The following is a 24,847-nucleotide window of genomic DNA, read 5'->3' as shown; positions in this document are numbered from 1 at the left end:
TGATAGGGGAATCAGCTGGTGTGACGTAGTGGACGTATGACGTATTATTTGACGGGAGGCACTAATCGACAAGACACCGGCCCACTCACCCTGCCAGCCTGGGACACTGACAGACCATGACCGGGGGACATTCCCTCCCACTCCCACACTGTCATCTCAGGCAAATTAGGTGGCCGTCCGCGAAGCCCCTGTGAGGGCGAGGCCTAATTTACCTAATTAAAGAGCTGCCTCTGAGTGCAGTCTCTGACCATCTCCTATATCATTGTCTGAACGCAGTCTCTGACCATCTCCTGTGTCATGGCCATGCAGTCTCTGACCATCACCTGCATCATTATCTGCATGCAGTCTCTGACCATATCCTGTATCATGGCCGCGCAGTCTCTGACCATCTCCTATATCATTCTCTGCACACAGTCTCTGACCATCTCCTATATCATTGTCCGCATGCAGTCTCTGACCATCTCCTATATCATTGTCCGCACGCAGTCTCTGACCATCTCTTGTATCATGGATGTAGATCTGCTTGGATGTGGGGCCTGTTACTGACTGCGTTTCTTAGCTGGATTGGACTGTCCCTTAGCTAGATTGGACTGTCCCCTAGACCCCTTTTACACTGGGGCCGTGGCCGCATGAGTGCTAAAGCGCCACCAGTGGGGCGCTTTTAACTCCAAAAAAGGGGTTTTGCAGCACATTTAAGGTGCTTTGAAAGCACTGCCCGTTCATTCCAAAGGGCAGGGGCATTTTGGGAGCACTGTATACAGCACTCCCAACCCGCCCCAAAGATGCTGCTTGCAGGACTTCTTTCCCGTCCCACAACTGCACCTCCCCAGTGTGAAAAGACACACTGGAATGAATGAGAGGTGGTTTTTAGGCACTTAGCAGAGGCTATTTCTAGCGCTAACGCTCCTGAAAACCGCCCCAGTGTGAAAGGGGTCTTATGCAGCGTACACACGGTCGGACTTTTCGACCGGACTGGTCCGACAGACCGAGCGAGTTTTATGAAGTTGCAGTTTTTTTTCACAATTTTTTGGAAAATGAAGAAATTTTAAAAATTGTTTACATTTTTCTTACATGCTGTGTCAACATATGACTGGTGTGGTGGTGTTCAGAGATATTAACTGGTGATAGTATGTTAAAAAAAATTAAATACATTTTTAATCAATTTTTTAAACATTTTGTTAACATTTTATTATCTTTTTTCAACATTTTTTTTACTACTTTTTTTACGTACTCTCATCAGAGTAGTTCAGTGTCACCATAATAACACTGTACTACTCTGGGGGGGTGATCAGCGATTTTTTTTTTTTTACCACGTTGATTGCTGTTCCAGTGATGATCACTGGAACGGCAATGTTTTCAACTGTCATGATTGGGTTACATTCATAACAGCTGTGATTACTAGTGATCTGTGATTGGCTACAGCTAATCACATGGTACAGGGTCCTGTGATTGGCCCAGGTACCATGTTATAGCTGTGGGCCACTGCATCACTGTATAACAAACACAGCTGTATAAGAAACACAGCTGTTATGAATGAAATGTATTCATAACAGGTTTGTTGACATTGTGATCATGTGATTGCACAGCGATCACTTGTTCCCCCGGCCGCCAGAGGCAGTATTCGCAATCCGCTGTGAGGACACAGCAGTCGCAAGAGTGGAGTGCTGCGCGCTTCTAACCTGGAACAGGCTGAATCACATACATGTAAGTGATCCAACCTGCCCATGCCTCCCACCCACAGTAAATGTACAGGCAGCAAGTAGTTAAAGACTAGTTCCAAAATACAATTTTATTTATTTTGGATATGGTATAGAAGTCTTTGTCACATTTTGGAAATGGTAGGGAAGCCTTTGTTGATTCTTTGGGATCACTGACAGAAATTAAAAGCCTGATAGAAATCTCAAAGTAGAAATCCAGGCAAAAAATTCAACCATAAAAAGGACTAGCCCATTAAAAAATAAATAAAGCTTTACAGCTTTTCCGACAATATTCATCTTCAACCCAGAGATTTTTTTTACTTGTCCCAAGATGTCCACAGCCAAATGGGCAGAATGATTCAGCCAACTTCCTTTCAGATTGGGTTGTCTTGGACAAGCCTCTGACTTGATAGTGAAAGGAATATCAGCACATTGATGAGCTCATCTCTCTTTCACTCTTCTCTCTCTTCCTATCAGCATGCTTTTTGTCAGCACGTGAACTAATTGCCCCCTTATACTGCTTCTGCCTCTCACGCTCTAGCCCTGCTGTACAGGACTGCAAGTGTCTGATACCCGGTCAGGTACTTAAAATACATTTAATACATTTAATAATGATTACAAAGATAGATTAATGTATTGTGTGTGTGTATATATATATATATATATATATATATATATATATATATATATATATATATAATATGAGTTCCGATATAACTCTTCCTCAATCTATGCAAAACAAAACAAAAAATAATAATAATACTTTTTGACACCTCAAGTCAAAACATATTTAATACAGCCAATCACAGAGAGACTCCTTACTCCATAAACATTTGATTATTAAGTTTTATTTCCAGTGATCACAATATTACAGGTTTTCACTGTGATAAGTGAATGTTTTACACTTACATTTTCATTGTTATTAAATAATTTACCAAAACATTGTATTTGTTACTTTTCTGTAACTTTAAAGAACTGAAACATATCTTAAATGAAAAAAGGGGATTCAGAAATAAAAAGACTAGATGTATGCTTGCATGATGACGTTAAACTTGTCTTGCTCCTGAAGAATAAATGTCAGGCAAGTGAATCCTAGTTAGCTGGGTACACACGAGGGTTTTCTAATATTTATGAGACGTGTTCAGGCACTTAATCGCTTCCAAATACTTCACAAAGCTAATATTGTAAAATCTGTACATCTTTATGTGTGGCTCTTGATCTGACCCAAAAATCATGTTCATATCTAAAATACATTTTGCATTAAACTTTAATTCAAGGCTTAATAAAACAGTCCAGATCCAAATCTCCAGTCACAGCTCTTACTATGTGTACCATGAGTGGTGATGGTTGTTTGTGTATGTGAGCCAATCATTGAGTCCATAGGCTATGCATATTTATTGAGCTGTTGGGTCACATTTTAATAGCCTATTGCTCAATCTATTGCAGTAGTATCCTTTGCAGTAGCTCCTAAAGCAGGTCATACATCAAGCAAATCTGAATGTTCATCTTTGGACGATCAGTTTTTCTACCCACAATGCACATCCAAATGACAGTTGTCTCAAAAGCTTTGTGGCAATAACAGGTGACATTGGCTTATGCTTTCTGTATCAACAACTAAAGTCAATGGACTCAATTTTTCCAACTGGTCATTAGTATTCAATTTCCAGAAAGATAATCGCATTACTACACTGATATCATTTATATTGTGTGACGATCTCTTTTCAAGTGTGGTCAACTTAACACAAACCTGACCCAACTGTCATGCAGACCTTTGAAATTGTTCTTATTGTACAAACGTATTTTACTATGTCTGATTAATTTAAATATGTGCCACTTATGTCAGTGTTAACAGACAGCCATACAGCTGCATATTAAAAAAAGGCGTTTCATTTTAGGTGTCCCTTATCATCCAAATAAATCATTATATTTATAATGAACTGTAATTATTTGTGGTGAAGCATTTTTCTGTATTATGATTGCGTGCCACGGCTAATACAGACCAAGCAGAAGGACACGGAGTCCACATTGTTCAATACCAAGACCATCTGCAAAATCATATTATATTGGTCTGTACGTAGGATAACCCTTTCACTGCCAGACTATGAATTGCTAAAGTTGGAGATATTTTCATTTGCCTGCACAGACTCTTGGCAAGGCTCTGCCTGGCTCCAGATGTCTTTGCACAAAATCAGTTTAAAAATAAAGGAATATACATATAAAAATAATACTTTCATGCAATACTTATAGCTCATACCCCTTTTCACCTTTTAACTGCTATAAGAACAGCAGGCCTCGTAGGCAGCAAAGAAAGGAAACAAAAGTGTAGAGAAAATAAAAACGGTAGAATCCATGAGATATACAAACATAAATATGTGAATACTATATATATATCTATACATACATGCAGATGTAGTGTGCTGGCTTTGCTGTGTGCTGCAGGCATGTTAAATGTTTAGAGGCAACAATGGTTGAAAATACTCTGCAATGCACCACGTGGCCCACTAGGGAGAAGGAAAGAACTTGCTGCATATTTATGTATACATTTATATATAAATATATATATACTGTGGAGGTCCATATTTCTTGTCCCCTGCTTTAACAATTTACAGGAGTACATCCAAAATCCTTTTGCAGCCCAAGGCATACACAGCAGCGAGTGATTCTGCGAGGCTATGTGGATCGTTGCATAAGATAAAGAAAGTCATGGAGGAGACATTTTGCTAGTTTTCGCCTTCTATCTTCTCTTGACGCCTTTTCATGATTTCACTGAGTTCATTCCCACCCTGACTTATCTGAAAAAGAAATGTGTTTTAATTAATAAGGATATCACTAAACTCCTTAAATCCAATGATGATGCTTTTTAAGAAGGCACAGCTTACAGACATCAAGCTTAAAAGAAAAATGTGCAAAACTGCAGGGTTGTAGGTCTGACTCAACAGGGGGTGTGTTGGACCTCTGCAGGGAGACCTCTGCTTCAACAGCTACCAATGGTGTTTCTCTCTGCAGCATTCTTGCAGAGGACAGGATATTCTACTGTTAAAGCTGCATTTAGACAAAACTATTTGTAAGACTTTTAACACCATTTGTTTTGATGCAACTGGAAAATATTTAACTGAATAAAATAGAAAAGTTCATGTGGGCTTTAAACAATTTGTTGTGAAATGTTGTAGGCGGAAATGAATAGAAAGCTCCAAAACCGCCAATAAAATGGTCAGCATAAGGCAGTTCCAGCCCTATGTTCTTGGAATTTTAAATACAAATATAGCAGTATATCAGGTGAGACACAGCTTTTATTTTTTATTGGGACTTGACTGGTAGGTTTTTATTTTTATCTTGACTTCAGATAAACTCAACTTCAAATAATTTTTTAATTTTTTATAAACTGCATAACAGCATACAAAAGGGTACACCAATAGGCTGTATCCAAGAACTGTCATCAAGAACATCTCAGTCTATATCTTAACTGGTGTAGCTATAGGGGTCGCGAGGGCTGCTATTATGACTCAACCCCATGCTCCAGGGGGCCCGTGCGGCTCCTCCGTCACATTTGGCTCTACACCTCAATAGGAGGGGCGGCAAATAGAGGAGCTCCCCTCCATTTTACTCCTGCAGCCACTGAAAGCCAGCTTCTCCTCCTCTCCCTCACGCTGGCATTCAGGAGCTGCAGGAGCAAAATGGCACCGGTTCCTCTACATGATGCCACTCCTATCCAGGTTACTTGTTTCCTGCTGCCCCCAGGCCCCTGTGTTCTCCTCTGGTCCCCCTCTCTCACCACAGCGCTGCTGGCTCCCCCTCCCATCGGTGTCCTCAATCTCCTTTTTCTGTGTCAACGGTGAAATATAGGTCTGTTTAGACCCCTGATATTTCAACAAAGACCCCCAGTTGGACTTCTAAAGAAATTGTAAAAAATAATAAAAAATGAAATGGTAAAAAATAATAAAAAAATCTAATAACAAAAATAAAAAAACTAGTGACACCTTCCACTGTCCTACTGACCATGTCCACTGCCTTACCGACAAAGTCCACTGCAATACTGACACCGTCTGCTCCTCTATTTACTAACACCATTCACTGTCCTACTGACACAAACGTCTGCCCTACTGTCACCATTCACTGCTCTACTTACTGACACTGTCCACTGCCCTACTGACACTGTCCACTGCTGTAATGACTTACACTGTCCACTTTTAACCTCCCTGGCGGTATGATTATTTCGGATTTTAGGTGCTGAAAGCGGTACAATTATTTTGCATGGAAATTTGGGGTTTTATATTGTAGGTCTGTAATTCTTAACAATAACACACTTAAATTTGTCCAAACAAGAGTCTAGTAGATATCCAGGGTATGATAAAGTTTGAAACACAAAAACATAAATTATAATATAATAAATAAAAATAAATAATAAAAAAAAAAAAAAAAAAATAATAATAATAATAAAATAAATTTCCCCACGATTCACTATCGCTTAATTCTGCAAGTGTTCTAATTTACTATCGCTGTTTTCTAGCTGGTCTAAAGCCACTTTTGATGTAAAGGGACACTTTTTGGTTGCTATGGACAATCTCCAGTTTCCAGGCAGAAAGAACAGTATATATATATATATAACATAAAACTGCATGCAGGGCATAGGACAAAGCACTGGGGACAAAAGGGATGTGAAATAATTTCATACAGTACTGTAATCTGTAAGATTACAGTACTGTATGTGTTATGATTTTACAATTTTTTGAATTTGCCACCAGGCTCCGCCCCCGTGCGTCGCGCCGCTCGCAGGGAACGGAGCCTGGCCCAGAGAGGCTTCGGGCAGAGGACGGAGCCCGCAGACACAGCGGGGGACATCACAGGATCCCGGGGACAAGGTAAGTAAAGCCACACCAGGATCCTGCGATGTAATCCCGAGTGTGGCTCGGGGTTACCGCTAATGGTCCTAAATTTTAACCCCGAGCCACACTCGGGAAAACCGCCAGGGAGGTTAATGTAGATCGGACTGTGGCCAGTCCCCTGATGATGCTGTCTAGGGTGAAACGTGTTGGGCGGGGCCTGAGGACGTGACGTCATCATGCTCAACTTCTGATCTCAGAGTCTATGGTGATTGCCATACAGGAAGAATTGCGGAGACTGTCTTTCCACATACGTTTGTAAATGCACACTTTTTAGTATGTTTGAATATGGATAAAGTTGGATAGCTTAAGCGTCATTTGCCCTATGGAGGTTGTCTTTTTGTTCATGGCATTTATGTGGTGGAATTTTGACATCTGATATGGGGCAGTGTGATGGTGGTTTCCAGATTGGATGCATACAGTGTATTGGAGCCATTCACCTTTTGATGCACATTGCATATTGGAGCTATTAACCTTTTGAATGCTATTATAAAGCCTTGATGATTATTCTTATCCAGTAAGCAGTTTGTGAGCACGAAGGGGAGCACTGTTTGGATTTTGGACTTTTTGTTCTTGGTGTTTGGAGATTCAAGCAGTTAGTTACTTATGTGAACTGTTTGTAAATGTGAAACATATATGGACACTTTTTGGTGAATTTGCAGTATATAAGCTCTCACCAATATTAAACCTTTACTCAGTGCTGTTGATTTTGCATGTTTTTGAATCATAGAGTTTTATTTTGTTTTTTTTTTTCATATAGAGCTGCACATTATATACAGTATTATATTTTTTATTTGGTATCACAAGTGTGTGCTGGTTGCTCTTGTATTGTACCTGAGCGAGGTCATTTTTCACATATAATCTTCTTGATTGCTTACACCTCAGACATCTAATTCAAATTGCTTGTGCCTCATACATGGAGTGATTACTTATGTATTATCCAACAATTTCACTGCTATTATATATAATGTATTATATGGTAATTTGACCACTATTGTATGTAACTCTTGACAACAAAGTATGAGTTAAAGCGGGGTTCCACCCAAATTTTGAACATTATCTCTATGCATTCTCTTCCTTGCCTAGATGCTGACATGCTATGTAAAAAATTTAAATCGCCGTAATTACCTTTTTTTTTTCTAATCTTCTTAGCACTTCCTGGTTTTCCTCCCATGGGAGTAGGCGTGTTTCTAGCCTCTCCCAGACCTCCCACAGTCCCCTGGGAGCTAGTCTCATTCTTCCCAGCATGCATTGTGCAACAGCGTCATCACAACATCTCGGTGAATTCTGGGAGCACAGCATTCACCGCATCCAGGAAATACATGCTTGTGGGCTTCAAATGCCCACAATGAAGATGGAAACCGCCTTCAGTGAATTTTATAAGTTATTCTTTACAACGAAATCGGACACAGGTGGACTTATTACACAGAACATGTGAGTAGATAATCATGAGAAGAAAAGTTTGTGAATGAACTCCAAAAAAAAAAAAACGATAGATAGGTGGACCCCCGCTTTAACACAATACATAGGATCGTCAGTACCCAATAAGAGAGGGTAGAGTCAGCACTTCTCAAGCTCCGCTGTATGCATTTTGTCTGAAAAGGACATCATCAGGGGCCTCTTTTACGTAGGTGCTTTGTTCAAAATGGACTAGTTGCCTTTTCATCTATACATGGGACATTCATCTGGGAGATAATCAAATCGCTTAAAGTGGAACTTTAGTCACAAAATCCTGATAGATTACTTCAGGCTGGCCCCACTTTGCAGGTATAGCTATGTAAAACATTAAGTGTTTTCAGCTCCAGAAGGATTTATCCCCTAAATGACTGCGTTACTTTAACTGACAATTTCGCGGTCGTGCGACGCTGTACCCAAATAAAATTGATGTCTTTTTTCGCACAAATCCCAGATAGCAAGTAATCATGCTGCAAGTTTGAAATGACTTGCTAAGCTCTTGCTAGACTTGCTAAGCTTCACAAGTTTGTTGCACAATTGCAGCAAGTCTGCATTGCATGACTCCAGATCAACTTTCTTTGCAAACATTTTGCAAGTCTGCTGCAAGTTCTGGTTCAGTTATGTTGTGTAATAGTTATCCCACCACAGGGGCCACTGCGGCTGAATTTTCATCATTGCTCCCTGCTGTGTGTAAGGTTTTTTTTTAATTGGTTCTGGGGAGTGGTGTGCAGAGAGGTGAGTGGTATCCATGAGATCTGATATAGAGTTCAGAGAGGTAGAAATTAAGGAGTGACTAACCCTATTATGCCATTGGTGGAGCACAATTTGGAATGTTTTATTTTTCCTTGTTTATATGCTAGCAGCTCACCTTAACCACTTCAATACCAGGCACTTAGACACCTTCCCGCCCAGACCAATTTTCAGCTTTCAGCGCTGTCGCAATTTGAATGACAATTGCGCGGTCATGCTACACTGTACCCAAACAAATTTTTTATCATTTTGTTCCCACAAATAGAGCTTTCTTTTGGTGGTATTTGATCACCTCTGCGGTTTTTATTTTTTGCGCAACAAAAATAAATAAATAAATAAATACGTTTCTTCTTCAATGACGGGCACTGATATGGCTGCACTGATGGGCACTGATACGGCTGCACTGATGGGCACAGATGAGGTGGCACCGATGTGGTGGCACTGATGAGGTGGCACTGACGGGCACTGATGATGGGCACTGATAGGCGGCACTGATGGGCACTGATAGGTGGCACTGATGGGCACTGATAGGTGGCACTGGTATGTGGCACTGATGGGCACTCATAGGTGGCACGGATAGGCACTTATAGGCGGCACTGATGGGCACTCATAGGTGGCATTGATGGGCACTCGTAGGTGGCATTGATGGTTACTTATGGGTGGCACTGATAGTTGGCACAGATGGGCACTGATAGATGGGCACTGATAGGTGGCATGAATGGACACTGATGGGTGGCACTGATGGCATTACTTATTTGCAGTGATGCCCCTAAGGGTGGCATTGCTGGGCATCACTGCAACATAATTGTGCCAATCAGTGCCCATTTGTGGGCACTGATTGGCACAGATTTGGCACACTGGGCACATGTGGATGGCCATGGGGTACACACCTGGCCATCCACATGTTGCCCCTTCCCTGGTGGTCCTAGTGGCGATCCCTGGTGGTCCAGTGTGGTGATCTGCGGGGGGGCTGCGCTGATAAACAATCAGCGCAGACCCCCCCTGCCAGGAGAGCCGCCGATCGGCTCTCCTCTACTTGCGTCTGTCAGACGCGAGTGAGGAAGAGCCGATCAACGGCTCTTCCTATTGACAGCGTGATCAGCCGTGATTGGACACGGCTGATCACGTGGTAAAGAGCCTCCACCGGAGGCTTTTTACCAAGATCAGTGTAGCGGTGTGTCAGACTGACACACCGCTCCACCGATCGCCGCGATGCGCGCCCCCGGGGGCGCCCTGCGGCATGTTATCCTGCTGGACGTCATATGACGTCCAGTCAGGATAACAGAACCACTTCCCGGACGTCAATCCGCTATAGGGCGGGCGGGAAGTGGTTAAAGACCACAACAGGTCTAGTGGCACTTTTAGGAGAGATGAGTGGAATGTGATTTTCCATAAAGGATCCATATATTAAAGCCTGGTCAGACCAGCTGTGGATTTCGATGGAGAGGAGAGTGGAACGTGAACTGCCATTAAGGATTTGTATACCAAAGCTCCACTAGACCTGTTACGGTCTTTGTTTAAGGTGAGCTGCTAGGACACACTCCTGTCTCCTGGTGGATGCCTGGATGGTGGGAACAATTGTGTTCACAACTTTCAAGAACTGTTTTTTAAGCATGTGATCTTCACAACTCATCACGTTTTGATGCACATGCACTTTATTATTTGGGACTTATTTTATTGTTTTTTTATGTAAAGTCAGATGAATACCTGCTTTTGATTCGAGTCCTTTTATCACTGTTTCACATATTTTTCGCATAATATTGAATTTTTTTTTAATTAGGGATAGTAATTTATGCATATTTGTCTTTTTGCTGTTTAGTATCTTGAATTAGTGCACTTTATCACTGTATCACATAGTATCGCATATTATCTCATATTACTGCAATTTTTGTTTTGTGTGTGTGTTTTTTTTGTATCATTTATTGTTTTTGAGAATGTTCTTTTTCATATTATAAATGTTCTTTTTTATGTTTTGTTAAATGATCACCCTAATAAAACAAATAACTAAGATGTAATCCAGTGTTACGTATTGATTTTATTCAAATATTTGAATAAATGTTTTTATAAAGATCAGTTTTATCTTAATGCACTATTCAGTGAACTGAGGTACATTTTTTAGGGAAATGGAAAAATATAGGCTAAAAAAGTTGAACTAAAAGTATTTCAATGAGAGCTATTTTTTTTTGTCTTTTCTGCTTCAGCCAATTTGGCTTAGATTTTGCAATTTTTCTGACAATTCACTAGACTTGTGCACAACGTGAAATTCCGTTTAGTTTCAGTTCGTTGTCATTTGTAAAAAATACATAATTTCGTTCTGTTATATTCGTTAAGTTACGTTAATTCGTTCTCGGATAATTCGTTATTATTCGTAGAGTGTCGATATTCGTTATACTGAATCTCGAATCATGTTGAATTCATTTGTTATATCCGCTATAATTTCTTTCGTATTAGTTGAAATTCGATATTTATGTATGTATATATATTCGTGATAATGATTCGTAGTTTGGTTTATTAAATCTTTTAACACACACAATGACAATATCTCTTCTCCTCTGCTCAAATACAATACAACACCCTTCTCACTCAGTTCTCAGCAATGCACCTTGCCAGTAATATAACCTCCAGCACCAAATGAATCAGCTGATTGGACTGTAAGATTTACTTTGAGTTGACCTTTTGTTTCATTGGATCTTTAATGGACTACCGAATCATGTTGAATTCATTCGTTATATCCGCTATAATTTCTTTCATAGTCGTTAAAATTCGATGTTTATGTATGTATATTGATTCGTGATAATGATTCGTAGTTTGGAAAGTCGTTTGTTTATTGAATCTATCAACACACACAATGACAATATCTCTTCTCCTCTGCTCAAATACAATACAACACCCTTCTCACTCAGTTCTCAGGAACGCACTTTGCCAGTAATCCAACCTCCAGCACAAAATTAAGCAGCTGATTGGACTGTAAGATTTACTTTGAGTTGACCTTTTGTTTCATTAGATCTTTAATGAATTACCGAATCATGTCGAATTCATTCGTTATATTCGCTATAATTTCTTTCGTATTAGTTGAAATTTGTTATTTTCTTATTCGGACATTCGAATGCATCCGAATGTCCGAAAGATGCAAAATTTGGCCGAATTTTGATTTGTTACGAAACATATTGCACATGTCTACAATTCACCTCTCTTCACTTATTAGTGAATAGACCCGATAAAAACAGACACTTGGACAAACAACAAGAAAAACTAGTGCCAAAGATATTAATGGAAGATTGAGGGATTAATTAAGATTGCTGCCACCTAAGTACCGGTGAATCACCAGCATAGGTGTGTGTAGCCTATTTGTGTAGCATTATGGTGCATCACCCCAAAGATTAAACACACATGCACGTGTGTGTGATATATATTACATATACATGCTGTAATAGTGAGAGTCCCTGTCACTGTGAAAATGGGGTTGAGGTGGACATGGGGTATGCACGTTTGCTTGGGGCAGGGCTTCAGAGCATGAATGTGGACTGGAGAAAACTGCTTTTGCAGCTTTCTCCAGGTTTTGAGATCCACCAGCAGATTGACTGGTCAGGTGTGTGTTGGGCTATTTGTAGACACCTGACCATAGTTCTGGGCTCCACCCTCCCGAGGAGTCCAGGCAAGCAAGGGAGAAGTGTGCATGTCTGCACAGGTCTGTCTGTCAGAGCAGACAGAGGGTCTAAGCCTGTGGGCTGGAAAAGAGTGCTGAGGTACTGGGTGTACAGGAAATCTGTTATAGAGCCGAGAGGGCTGAAGCATGTGTACAGGAAATCTGTTATAGAGCCGAGAGGGCTGAAGCATGTGTACAGGAAATCTGTTATAGAGCCGAGAGGGCTGAAGCATGTGTACAGGAAATCTGTTATAGAGCCGAGAGGGCTGAAGTATAAGTCTGAGCAGCAGTGCTGCTGAAGAGAGCCAGGTGGCTTGGTATTTTTGATTAAACTTACATTGTTGCTGTGGAAAGCTGAAACCCCTGTGTGGGCAACACTTCTGTTATCGGACATTTTCTTTCTTTAATAAAAGTGGGCTGACAAGCCCTTGAAACTGCATATCTGGCGTGGACTCAGCTCACTGGTAAGCTCTACCTTTAAGCTAAATGAACCCCCGATGTTACAAGTGGTGGAGAATGCGGGCAGAAGACGGTGGAATCCGGGTCCTTGCTCCACAGTGAGTTCAAGTCAGAAACTATTGGCTGTGTGTGGAAGTGCAGCCAGGCAAAAGGCATTGCGTGTTGCAGGTGGTGTACCTGTGAATAAAAAGTCAAATTTTTTTTTCTGCTATGAACTGTGTTTGTGTGCATGAGACAGCACAATCTGTGTGTGCACTGTGCAGGTGAGGAAAGCTTGCATGAAGTGAAAAGCAACTTGCTCTAAAGTGACTGTACTTCATTTTTTGCTGGAGGCCGCAAAAGTGCAGTGGAGTGACTGCGAATATGGAAAGTCCACCAGTGTTTGAATCGGCTGTGGACTGGTGCAAACGGCACCTGGCAGCGCTGGACAAAGCTACAGAGGAAAGAAAGCCAACCCTCAGTGTAAGGGGAGAGCGGCTGGATGTCCATAACTGGAAGAGGGGTGTTGTTGCCCCTGGTAACGCTGCTGCAGTTAAAACAGTAGCTATTGTGAAAAATGTCAACGTGTCAGGATCCAGCAGAGAGAAGCCCATGCTATTTACAAAGAGAGAGGCTGATCAAAGGCTGAGACCAAGAGTGGTTGCCCGTAGCAACAGAGAGGAAGCCAGTCGGGCTGTCTGTGTACCATGGGGTATGTCTAACCAGGATCGTGGCAAGTGGCTTCAGGAGAAGCCGATACATCATGTTGGAGAGAGCCAGCAAAGTTCTGCTGGGAGAGTGCGATCTCCCATGGCGACGAGAGTGAAAGTGGTGCCGGACAGAAGGAGCTGCAGAGGAGATTTGGCTCAGCATCCCCGCAAAGAGGCTTGTGCGTTCCAGCCAGCTGGGAATCACCAGGAGAGAAGCGCTCTGGGAAAAAGTCGTCCAGTACCATGCCTGGAATGTGGCCAGCTGGGGCGTGGCATGTTTTCTTGTCCTAGGTTCTGGAATTCAGCTGGAGATAATATTGCTGAGAAAAGGTCTTTATCTGCGGGCCCAGATTCCTGTGAAAATATGTTTGCAGTCACCCCTAGCAACAAGAAGGAGTTTCCTGTTGTGTCGGCAGGTGGTGCTAAACAGTGGGAGATGCCTGCTGTAGTTTCATCCCGTGGCCACCAGGGGGAGTTGGCCAGTAAAAGTGCAGCAGAGGATTGGTTCATAAGACAACGTACTCAAATGAAGATGGTGACCCCAACTACTGCGGTGGGTAAGACTGTCTTTAATGAAATGGTGGCTGGAACTGTTGATTTCCGGTATAAAAGGACTGGTTACAAGACTGTCCCTTATGATGTGAGAGTGACCCCAGTTAGTGGGGCCACTGAATGTGTTCTTGAGGGTGACTTGTCCCTGTGCAGTACCCTGTGCAGTGGGGAGGCAGGGGTTAAAGTCAAACCTGCACCTGTGTGTGCATCTCAAGAGGAAAATAGTGATGTGTCTAATGTCTGCCAGTCTCAAGTTGGCGGTGGGCTAGGACAGCCTGCAAGAGGTACAAATGCTGTCAATGTTGATGATTATGGAAAATGTATTGCTGTTGGGAAACCCCCAGGTTCTTGCAGAGCAAAAGCTGTAGTCAAAAATGGGCCATTGCCCATAGCAACTGGTAGTAAGACATCACAGTTGTCCCTAGACATCTCCAGGGAACTTCATTTATTGGAGCCGGAGGTTGCCCTGGACAACTGCGATGTCACTCTGGTGGGACAGTGTGGAACTGTACCGTGTAATGGTAATGTGTTAGTGCAAACTGCTAGTACTAAAAATGTGCAGGTAAATGGTGGGTTAACACAACCTGTGAAAAATGCAAAGGTGTGTGAGGTTTATGAAGCACCAGCCGAGCAAGGTGGTGAACATGGTATATTGCAACCTTCTGTGTTAAAACATGTATTACCACAGTCTGACATGATTCACAATGATTTGTGTAATGAGCCTGAGCCCATCTGTTATGTGTCCCCTTGGGCGGATGGATCGGTTCTGAGGAGTACAGGTGAATGGAGCGCACAAACAATGGATTGGGATAGTTGGAGTAAAAATCTTATCTCCCTGATAGATGAGGTTTTTATGCACAAAACTGAGGTTGTCATGGAGTGTCAAAGTGACGTTGTCACTGGTAATGTTCTGGAGCCGTTCACTGATGCTGAACCTGAGAAGTTGGGTATGAGTCCAGCACCTGGCAGCGCTCTGGGTGAGCACCAGGCTGTGGTTACCTCCAGCTGGGAGGATGTTGGTTTGACAATTGCAACTTCTCAAGTCTCAGCCAATGAGTCTCTCTGCATTCCCAATGTAATGAAAGTCCCCAGAACGGACTTGGGTCTGGGATTAAGGGTCTGGTCTGTAACCAAAGCATTAAAGGAGCTGCTTAAACTTTGGGATGTACAGCCAATCTATATTGGGGTGTCTCCTCCACAGTCAGATGGCCTGGTACTGTGGAGTACCACTAGGTGGAGCACTAAATGGCAGGCTGTACAGAACAAAGGAGAACAAGACAGGAATGGTTTATTCTTGAAAGTATTACTCTTGTTAAAAGTTGCTTCTGGGTATGCTGCTGGGTTAATTCCTGAAAAAATGGTATATGGGAGATGCTTTGGAGAAACTAAAAATGAGTCAATGTCTGAGGTTTCACCTCCTAACAGCCCGATGGGAAGCATTTCTGCGGTTATGGTCCAGGGTGGTGCTGGTCAGTTGTCGGTGAAGGGCGCGTATACTGCACCGGTGGAAAAACCACGTGAGATGGAAGGGCCGAGCATGGACCAGAAAACAGCAGAAATCCTGACCGGGGCTCAGACAGAGGTGGTTAAAGAGACTGGGGTCACCAGTCCAATAATAGGTTTATGTGACAAACCTGATATGGTCCCTGAGACAGGGAAATGGGTAAAAAGTGCAATAAGGTTGGTACGCGGATCAGACGAGAGCTCGCCTGTTCCGGTTTTGGATAGAAATCCAGGTGGTATTAAAGGTCAAGTGGTAGGACAGCTGTCTGCAGAGTGGGTGAACCCAGGGGAGGTGACATCCTGTGAGGTTCCTGTGGGTGATGGCGGCCCTCCGGTATGTGTGCCCTCTGCAGACTCTGCCCTAGCAAATGCTGAAAAAAAAGGCATTGGTGACATGTGCAACATTGAGAGGTGTAATGTTGGTTTGAAAATGTCTGTCAATGATGAATCAAGTAATGTGTTAATGGTACATTATAATGTGGTGTCCAAAGGTACAGGTAAACCTGGTAAACAATTAGTGACTGCTGAGTCAGGTACCAGAAATAAGAGGAGGAGTCCCGTTAAAAACACCATAAAAATAGGCCCCCTACAGTCTCAGAACAGTAATGCTGAGAGAGGTTTTGGGAAACCAGGAAACTTGAAGCGGGGAGGCAAAAGAGTTGGTAAACCCAAGAGACCTATTGTGATGGGGAAAACGGGTACCAGTGAGGGAAAAGGTGGTTACTCATCAGGCGTAGTGTCTGGAGGAGGTTCTCTACAGAATCAGGAAACTGAGTTGGAAGGAAGTAGCAGGAAAGGCAGGGGGCCAACAGAAAAGAAATGTGAGCTCAGGAACCCCAAGGACAGAGGGAATAGGCTGAGTATAGGGAAATGTAGGACCCTGTTAAGATCCAGGGTGGGACGTACCTGGAAGCGCACCCGAAAAAAAGATTGGGCCTACGTGGCTGACAGCCAGCGCAGAGGTGTCCCAACCATGACGGGTGCTGGTGTTCCTCCCTCCGGATCGAAACAAAGGGGGGGGATATGTAATAGTGAGAGTCCCTGTCACTGTGAAAATGGGGTTGAGGTGGACATGGGGTATGCACGTTTGCTTGGGGCAGGGCTTCAGAGCATGAATGTGGACTGGAGAAAACTGCTTTTGCAGCTTTCTCCAGGTTTTGAGATCCACCAGCAGATTGACTGGTCAGGTGTGTGTTGGGCTATTTGTAGACACCTGACCATAGTTCTGGGCTCCACCCTCCCGAGGAGTCCAGGCAAGCAAGGGAGAAGTGTGCATGTCTGCACAGGTCTGTCTGTCAGAGCAGACAGAGGGTCTAAGCCTGTGGGCTGGAAAAGAGTGCTGAGGTACTGGGTGTACAGGAAATCTGTTATAGAGCCGAGAGGGCTGAAGCATGTGTACAGGAAATCTGTTATAGAGCCGAGAGGGCTGAAGCATGTGTACAGGAAATCTGTTATAGAGCCGAGAGGGCTGAAGCATGTGTACAGGAAATCTGTTATAGAGCCGAGAGGGCTGAAGTATAAGTCTGAGCAGCAGTGCTGCTGAAGAGAGCCAGGTGGCTTGGTATTTTTGATTAAACTTACATTGTTGCTGTGGAAAGCTGAAACCCCTGTGTGGGCAACACTTCTGTTATCGGACATTTTCTTTCTTTAATAAAAGTGGGCTGACAAGCCCTTGAAACTGCATATCTGGCGTGGACTCAGCTCACTGGTAAGCTCTACCTTTAAGCTAAATGAACCCCCGATGTTACAATGCACATACAGACACACACACTCTTATGGTAGAGCCGGTACAGTAAAAGAGAAGTACGGTAGCACTTCATGAATGGAAGAACTGGTCAGAGGGAGACAGGGCCGTTTTTTCCACTGGGCACGCTGGGCAGTTGCCCAGGGGCCCCACTTGTCTGGAGGGCCCCATCCAGGGCCAAGCCTCAGTGCTGCAATCTGCTGCTTAAGTTGACTGACTGCACTGGTTGCTCACTTGCTAGAATCGCCGGCCGCCTGGCGTCTAGCTATCAACCAGTGACATCAGTCAGAGGCCGCGGCTGCCCCAGCATTCATAGCGCGCCGCGGCCACCCCAGCTGCTAGTGAACAAGCTCCGCCCACCTCTGCCATGTTCTTCAGACAGCGTGGAGAGGGAGCGGAGCAGAAAGACGGCCTTTGATAGCTGGCGCTGCCTTTCTGCTGTGAGTGACACACTGTACTGCACCAGGCCGGCGGCCTCAAGTAAGTCTAACACTGTCTACTTAAAGAGGAGTTCCACCCAGGAGCTCCATTAAAAAAAAAAAAAAAATAAAAGTCAGCAGCTACAAATACTGCAGCTGCTGACTTTTAATTGGACACTTACCTGTCCCTGGGTCCAGCGATGCGGGGGATCGAAGCCCCGCTCGTCCCCCCCCTCCGCTCGTCGGCGCCGGCATTTCAACTGTGGGCGCCGGGTTGTGGCTTCACAGCCTGGCACCCACTGCGCTCAATCACCTGGGACCTGTACTGGGTCCCAGATGATTGACAGGAGGGAGGGAGCAGAGCCGAGCCCTTCCTGTGCCTGGGGGGAAGTGATGTCACCAGCCCAGGCAAAGGAAGAGGCAGACTACGAGGGACCACCTAGCAACAGGCATTTAGAGGTAAGTAAAAGAAAAAAAATATTCAAATGTTTTTTTGTTTTTTTTTTACAATTTTTCAGGTATTTTTGTTTTTTTGGGTGGAACCCCACTTTAAGTAAGTTCAAGTTGTGCATCTGTCTGTGCCACTGTCTGTCTGTGCCACTGTCTGTGCCCCTCAAAAGCTGTCACTGTGCCCATCAAACACAGCCACTGTGCCCATCAAAGCTGCCACTGTGCCCATCAAACACAGCCACTGTGCCCATCAAAGCTGCCACTGTGCCCATCAAAGCTGCCACTGTGCCCATCAAACAGCCACTGTGCCCATCAAACAGCCACTGTGCCCATCAAAGCTGCCACTGTGGCCATCAAACACAGCCACTGTGCCCATCAAAGCTGCCACTGTGCCCATCAAATGCAGCCACTGTGCCCATCAAAGCAGCCACTGTGCCCATCAAAGCAGCCACTGTGCCCATCAAAGCTGCCACTGTGCCCATCAAACACAGCCACTGTGCCCATCAAAGCTGCCACTGTGCCCATCAAACGCAGCCACTGTGCCCATCAAAGCTGCCACTGTGCCCATCAAAGCTGCCACTGTGCCCAATAAAGCTGCCACTGTGCCCATCAAACACAGCCACTGTGCCCATCAAAGCTGCCACTGTGCCCATCAAAGCTGCCACTGTGCACATCAAACTCGTGTTATATTGTCCAAACGTTGTGTTAATGTTTAAACACTGATTTTGTTGGAAGTACCAATAAATATAGCCTTATTGATAATTTGCAGTTTTATTCTCGTGCATGATTGTGTAGACAGGGCCCCAGTGCACTGTATTTCCTGGGGGCCTATAATGCTCTTAAGATGGCCCTGGAGGGAGATATTTCCCATCTCCCTGCCTGCACACAGAGTGATAATGCTAATGCAATTGGGGTGATTAGGGTGTGCCCAGGCACACCTGACACCCCCCCGAGCATGCCTATGATCACCAGTTAATTGGCAAGAAAAAAGAAGCGAGCAGCACAATTCTATAATCCCACAATCTGGTGATAGTGAACCCACTGCTATAACCTAATCCCTTACTGTACACATGTGAAATGCATTCAATTCAACAATCATGTATAATGGTAAACTCTGTGTCATTGCATAAAATAATTCATCTATCATACAAAAATTATTTGTTTCTATGAAACAAACCAAGTGCAAATGCTGTTAAAAAAAAAGTGCAAAAGAAAAAACTGTGTGCTGACACAGTGAACAAAAAGTGCTTAGTGCAATAAAATATTATTCATTAGTGAAGTGCATGCATCAAAAACTCATATGTGTTCAAAATATTTGAAGTCCATTTTTCAATCCCAGGAAAAATCCAAGAAAGTGATAATAACAATCTTGGATTTTTCCTGGGATTCTAAAGTGTACTGCAAAATATTTTTAACACATATGAATTTTTGATGCATGCACTTTACTAATAAATAATATTTTCTTGCACTGAGCACTTTTTGTTCACTGTGTGCGCACACTTTTTTCTTTTGCACTTTTTTTAACAGCTTTTGCACTTTAATTGTTTGTTTCATATAAACAAATAATTTTTGTATGATACATTAATTATTTTATGCAATGACACAGGGTTTATCATTATATAGATTTGTTGGATTTAATGTATATCACGTGTTTACAGCAAGGGATTAGGTTAATAGCAGTGGGTTCACTAGATTGTGGGATTAAAGATTTGCGCTGCTTGCTTCTTTTTTTCTTGCCAAAAATGGAGACTTGCGGGACTCTGGCTGTAGACTTGCAGGTCTTTTGCTGTAGACTTACCACTGCAACTTTGCTCTTGCTAGAGACTTGCCACACAAATTTGCTACAAATTGGAAAAGTGTCACCTAGAACTTGTGATTCAAGTGCTCTGCAAGTGTACAACTTGCCAGTGAAGATGTGCAGCAAGTTCACAAGACTTACAATTCAATACTGCCACAAGTGTGTGGCAAGATATCCTTGCTATCTGGGTCTACATATTTTTGGTAAAAAAAAATCCCAATAAGCGTATATTGATTGGTTTGCACAAAAGTTATAGCATCTACAAACTACGCAAAGATTTATGGACTTTGAATTTTGTAATGGTTTTTACTAGTAATGGCAGTGATAAGCGATTTTTAGCGGGATTGCGACATTGCGGCGAACAAATCTGACCCTAAGTGACACTTTTTGGGGACCAGTGACACCAATACAGTGATCAGTGCTAAACAAATGCACCGATTACTGTATAAATGACACTGGCAGGGAAGGGGTTAACATCAGGGAGATCAAAGTGTAAATGTGTTCCCCTCAGTGTGTTTTCTTATGCCCCGTACACACGGTCGGACTTTGTTCGGACATTCCGACAACAAAATCCTAGGATTTTTTCCGAGGGATGTTGGCTCAAACTTGTCTTGCATACACACGGTCACACAAAGTTGTCGGAAAATCCGATCGTTCTAAACGCGGTGACGTAAAACACGTACGTCGGGACTATAAACGGGGCAGTGGCCAATAGCTTTCATCTCTTTATTTATTCTGAGCATGCGTGGCACTTTGTCCGTCAGATTTGTGTACACACGATCGGAATTTCCGACAACGGATTTTGTTGTCGGAAAATTTTATATCCTGCTCTCAAACTTTGTGTGTCGGAAAATCCGATGGAAAATGTGTGATGGAGCCTACACACGGTCGGAATTTCCGACAACAAGGTCCTATCACACATTTTCCACCGGAAAATCCGACCGTGTGTACAGGGCATTACTGTGTGGGGGAAGTGCTGACAGGAACAACACAGAGATCGCTGTTCCTAATCACTAGGAACAGCAGATCTTCATGTTGTCCCATATCAGAATGGGGATTCGCCTTGTTTACATAGGCAGGTCCCCGTTCTGCTTCTTTTTATCGAGATCGCGGGTGGCCAGTGGACATCGGGTCTGCTGGGCACACGCATCGGCTCCTCCTCCGTGAAGAAGGTATCTATTGCAGGAAACAATGTACAGGTACGTTGTTTCACGCAATAGAGCCACCCTGCCACAGTATATATGCGGTGGACAGTCTCTAAGTGGTTAAAATCCAGTAATGCAATGTCTCATCCTGCTCTGCACAGCCTTAGTTCTTCTTTATTCTCAGCACTGTGTCTGAAATCAAAACTGCTAGAGGCCAATCTACTGACAGCCAAAGCTTTCACACTGCCCCACTGCAGTTTCCCTGCAGTGCAGGTGCAGCACAGTGTACTCATGGTTTCCGTGTGGGTTACCCATGCTTTCTCATAGACTTTTATCAAATTGGGTGTTTTATGAAAAGCGCACCAAAAGTCCTGCATGCTGCATATTTGGTGTGCACCCACGGGAAAGCGTGCACCCACGCTGTGGGGAAACTGCAGCAGGGAAGCATGAAAGGAGCCTAAAGATTTACTGCTGCTCAGGGGTTCTGGGCTTCAGCAAAATGACAAGATTATCTTTTACCATGTTGTTATGGGTAAGGCTGGTTTCACATATATGCTGCCACATTTTCTGCGCGGGAGTCCGATGCAGTTCTTGTTTTTACCTGAAATTGTACCTGAACTGGACTGAAAAATGCACATGACTCTTTTCAAAATCGCACCACGCGTGTGAATTAACTGCATTGAGAAGGCTGCTGGTTCACATGTTATGTGAATTGGCTGCTGTTAAAAACTGATCAAATTGGCACATATGTGAACGAAGCCTAAAGTTCTGCTTTAAGTGGATATAGCTGCACTTTTGTTGCTTTCAGTGGTATACATTCAATACTATTGTCAAAATGGTTTCCACCAAGGATCAATTGGATGTTACGCTATTAAGCGAATACTGACATCTTTTTAATCTAAGGTTCAATGATCTGATTTACATTTTCACAATCTGGAGTTAGGCTCGAAGTGGAGAGGCACCCACCGACCAGCTGGATAAGTACAGAAGAAGATTACCCTGGTGGATGACAGGGGTGGAGTTTAAGTACTAACCGGTTTTCACCAGAGCTCTTGATCGTAGAGGTGGATTTAGCTGCATGTTAGTACCAGGTCACAGTCCTCAGAATCGCCCCACTAGTAAGTAAGCCGGGGTCCAGCAGCAGATATAGCAGGTAGGGATAAGCAGAAGCGTAGCCGGACAACAAGCCAAAAGTCGATAACAAGTGGTAGCAGGTTGAGATCAAGGAGAAGCATAGTTGAAGAACAAGCCAAAGGTCGGTAATGAGTGGTAGCGAAGATATGGATGGCAGCAGGAGCGACAAGAGTGAGATATTGGCTGCAGAGAGCAAACAGGAAATGCAGAGACATGGGTTAAATCAGGAAGGTCATGGGAGGAGCAAATGGTTCAAAGTTGGAGAAACAAGGTTCAAGGGCTTGGCAGAGAACTCTCCAGCATCTCAGGTGGCTCAGCAAGTAGAGACATCACCAGACACAGCAGAGGTTGCAGGCCCAGACCCTTGTCCTGACATACCTCCTTTAAAATTTTGGACAGAGGCCACGTTTTATGTCTTAATGGCAGCAAGGTATCCTTTTAAAGCTAAGTTCACGCATGTGGGAATGTGAGTTCCTGCTACACAGAGATGTGAACGGGGCTTGACAGCTACAATCTCTGTATAATTTCCTTTAGATTTACCAGAATCAGATTGCACAGTGTATGGCAGGCTTTATACAAGTACATAGGAGGGGTGGATGGAGAGACTCAGCTGTCAAGCCCCAGTCACATCTCTGCATAGCAGGAACTCACATTACCGCATACATTTTTTGGTATTTTGGAGCGTTTTCGCTTGTCACGACTAGGGCAGCTCATTTACTGGAATGGGCTGCCCTACGCACAATGATCGCCCCAAAGAAGCTCCAGACCTTTTTGAGAGGAACGTGGTGCATTTTTTACTGTGCTTTTTTTACATGTTTCTGAAATGCAAGGCAAAGCATGCATTTTCTGTGCAACTTGCTATGCGTTCGCAAACACACAGATGTGAATGGAGCCTCATTGTTCTTGTATAAACAATCCAATTTTACTTTAAGGTCCCATTCACAACTAGTGAACCTTTATGAATCATTATATACAGTATGTGCTCCAACTCAGGAGACTCTCAAAATGATAAAGTTAGGACTGCAGTACACTGGGGTGCCGTGAAGTAGGCGCTGCAGCTTACACATGTATTTGCATATGTGTGCAAACTAAAGCCCTTGTTGTTAACATGAACTGTTAGACAGGGTCAGTTCGGTTTGTTGCAGGCTGGCTGGTAAGTGAGCTGGGAATTTTTGTTTGTTGCTTTTTCACATTTTATGTCTACCCTCACAGTGGTGAAACCAGCTGATTTAACTGAAACGCTGCATGTTCCTGAGATTTCTATTGAACGTTACATTTCCTTCTTTTGCATGCAGATGATTAGTTTGAATTTACACTGCCTCAAACTTTTTTCTATCATCTAATAGTCCAGCTGATACTTACCTCCTGTGTGAGGAATGTTGTAAATTGACAATGTGAAAATATAATTTTACTTGTTACCACATTTGCTTCTTTTCACAATTAAAATATTTTTAAAATTTGTATCACCATCTCTGATAATTCCATGGATGTAGACACTTACCTCTAACTGTGACTTTTGCACAAGCAGCTGACTGTATACTCTTCCACCCTCTTCTCCACAAACCCTCCTTAACTCATCTTTGTTTAGAGAGAAAATCTGTGCCCCATTTAAAATGCCCAGTTGGTTTGCTGTCCTAATGGAGAAAAAAAAACATCCCTTAGCTAGTATAGGAGACATGGCATGACAGTGTGAACATATACACTGTTTAAAATCACAATATAAAGCGCCATAGCTCTGTGCAAGCAGAAGCTGCAGGGTAAATCCTATTTGTCATATATGTGCTCATGCAGCCAAAAAAAGCATTTGTGAGGTTAGGTATGGATGTTGGCTCACAATTGGCATGCCAATTAAAATCAAAGGTGTTCAAACGGGTTGAGGTCAGGGCACTGTGCAGGCCACTCAGGCTACTAGCACTGACAGGTTTCATAGACAAGATTACTCCTTCCCATCCGCTCCAGCGTCCCTTTAGGCTTAATGTACACGGGATGTTTTTACAACCTCTCCTGAACGATTTAACTTGACAGATAATAACCCACGTTTAAAACATCTACCGTGATTTCATGCCGTGTTTGCGTTTAGAAGCGTTTGAAAAAAAAAAAATATTTTTTTTTGAAATAGCCAAAAATGAAAAACGCCTGTAAACAAAACGTGGCTAAACGCGAGATACCCGCGTTTGGCCGCATTTAGACGCGCTTGGCGTCTGAAACGTCGGAAACTTCAGCATCCAAATTAATTTTTTTGCCTTCAAAGAAAAGCCTCTAAACGCAACTGCCTAAAAACAACATTAAACGAACCTGTGTACATGTATACATAAGATAACATTGGATGAGTTCAGGGACAGCTGAAAAAGCAGCCAACTGCCTCTGAACGTCCGTTTACCAGCAGCAGTGTACATGAGGCCTTAAATGGGTTATTATGCCCAGGAGGTGGGAAAGTCTGCCTAATCATGTGACCACTGTGATTAGTTATCACAGTGGTCACATGATCGGGAACTGGTCCCTCCGGTTGCTGATCATTAGTACAGA

General features: G+C 43.3%; 1 protein-coding gene across 3 annotated transcripts in view; it reads right to left on the bottom strand.

Annotated features, from left to right (window-relative positions):
- Nucleotides 1–2,525: 2,525 nt before the first annotated feature.
- Nucleotides 2,526–24,847, bottom strand: part of EPS8L2 (EPS8 signaling adaptor L2) — a 273,304-nt gene continuing 250,982 nt past the window's right edge. For all 3 annotated transcript variants that reach the window (XM_073604930.1, XM_073604932.1, XM_073604931.1), the window contains 2 exons: nt 23,823–23,955; nt 2,526–4,489 (listed from right to left, as the gene is read on the bottom strand). In XM_073604930.1, coding sequence (XP_073461031.1) covers nt 4,418–4,489; nt 23,823–23,955 — 205 coding nt within the window. In that variant the 3' untranslated portion in view covers nt 2,526–4,417. The remainder of the gene's footprint in view (nt 4,490–23,822; nt 23,956–24,847) is intronic.

This window comes from Aquarana catesbeiana, linkage group LG11 (assembly GCF_042186555.1).
Source record: "Aquarana catesbeiana isolate 2022-GZ linkage group LG11, ASM4218655v1, whole genome shotgun sequence".
NCBI classification, from domain to species: Eukaryota; Metazoa; Chordata; class Amphibia; order Anura; family Ranidae; genus Aquarana; species Aquarana catesbeiana.
Note: the sequence above shows the minus strand (reverse complement) of the source record. Positions and strands in the feature narration are given on the sequence as shown.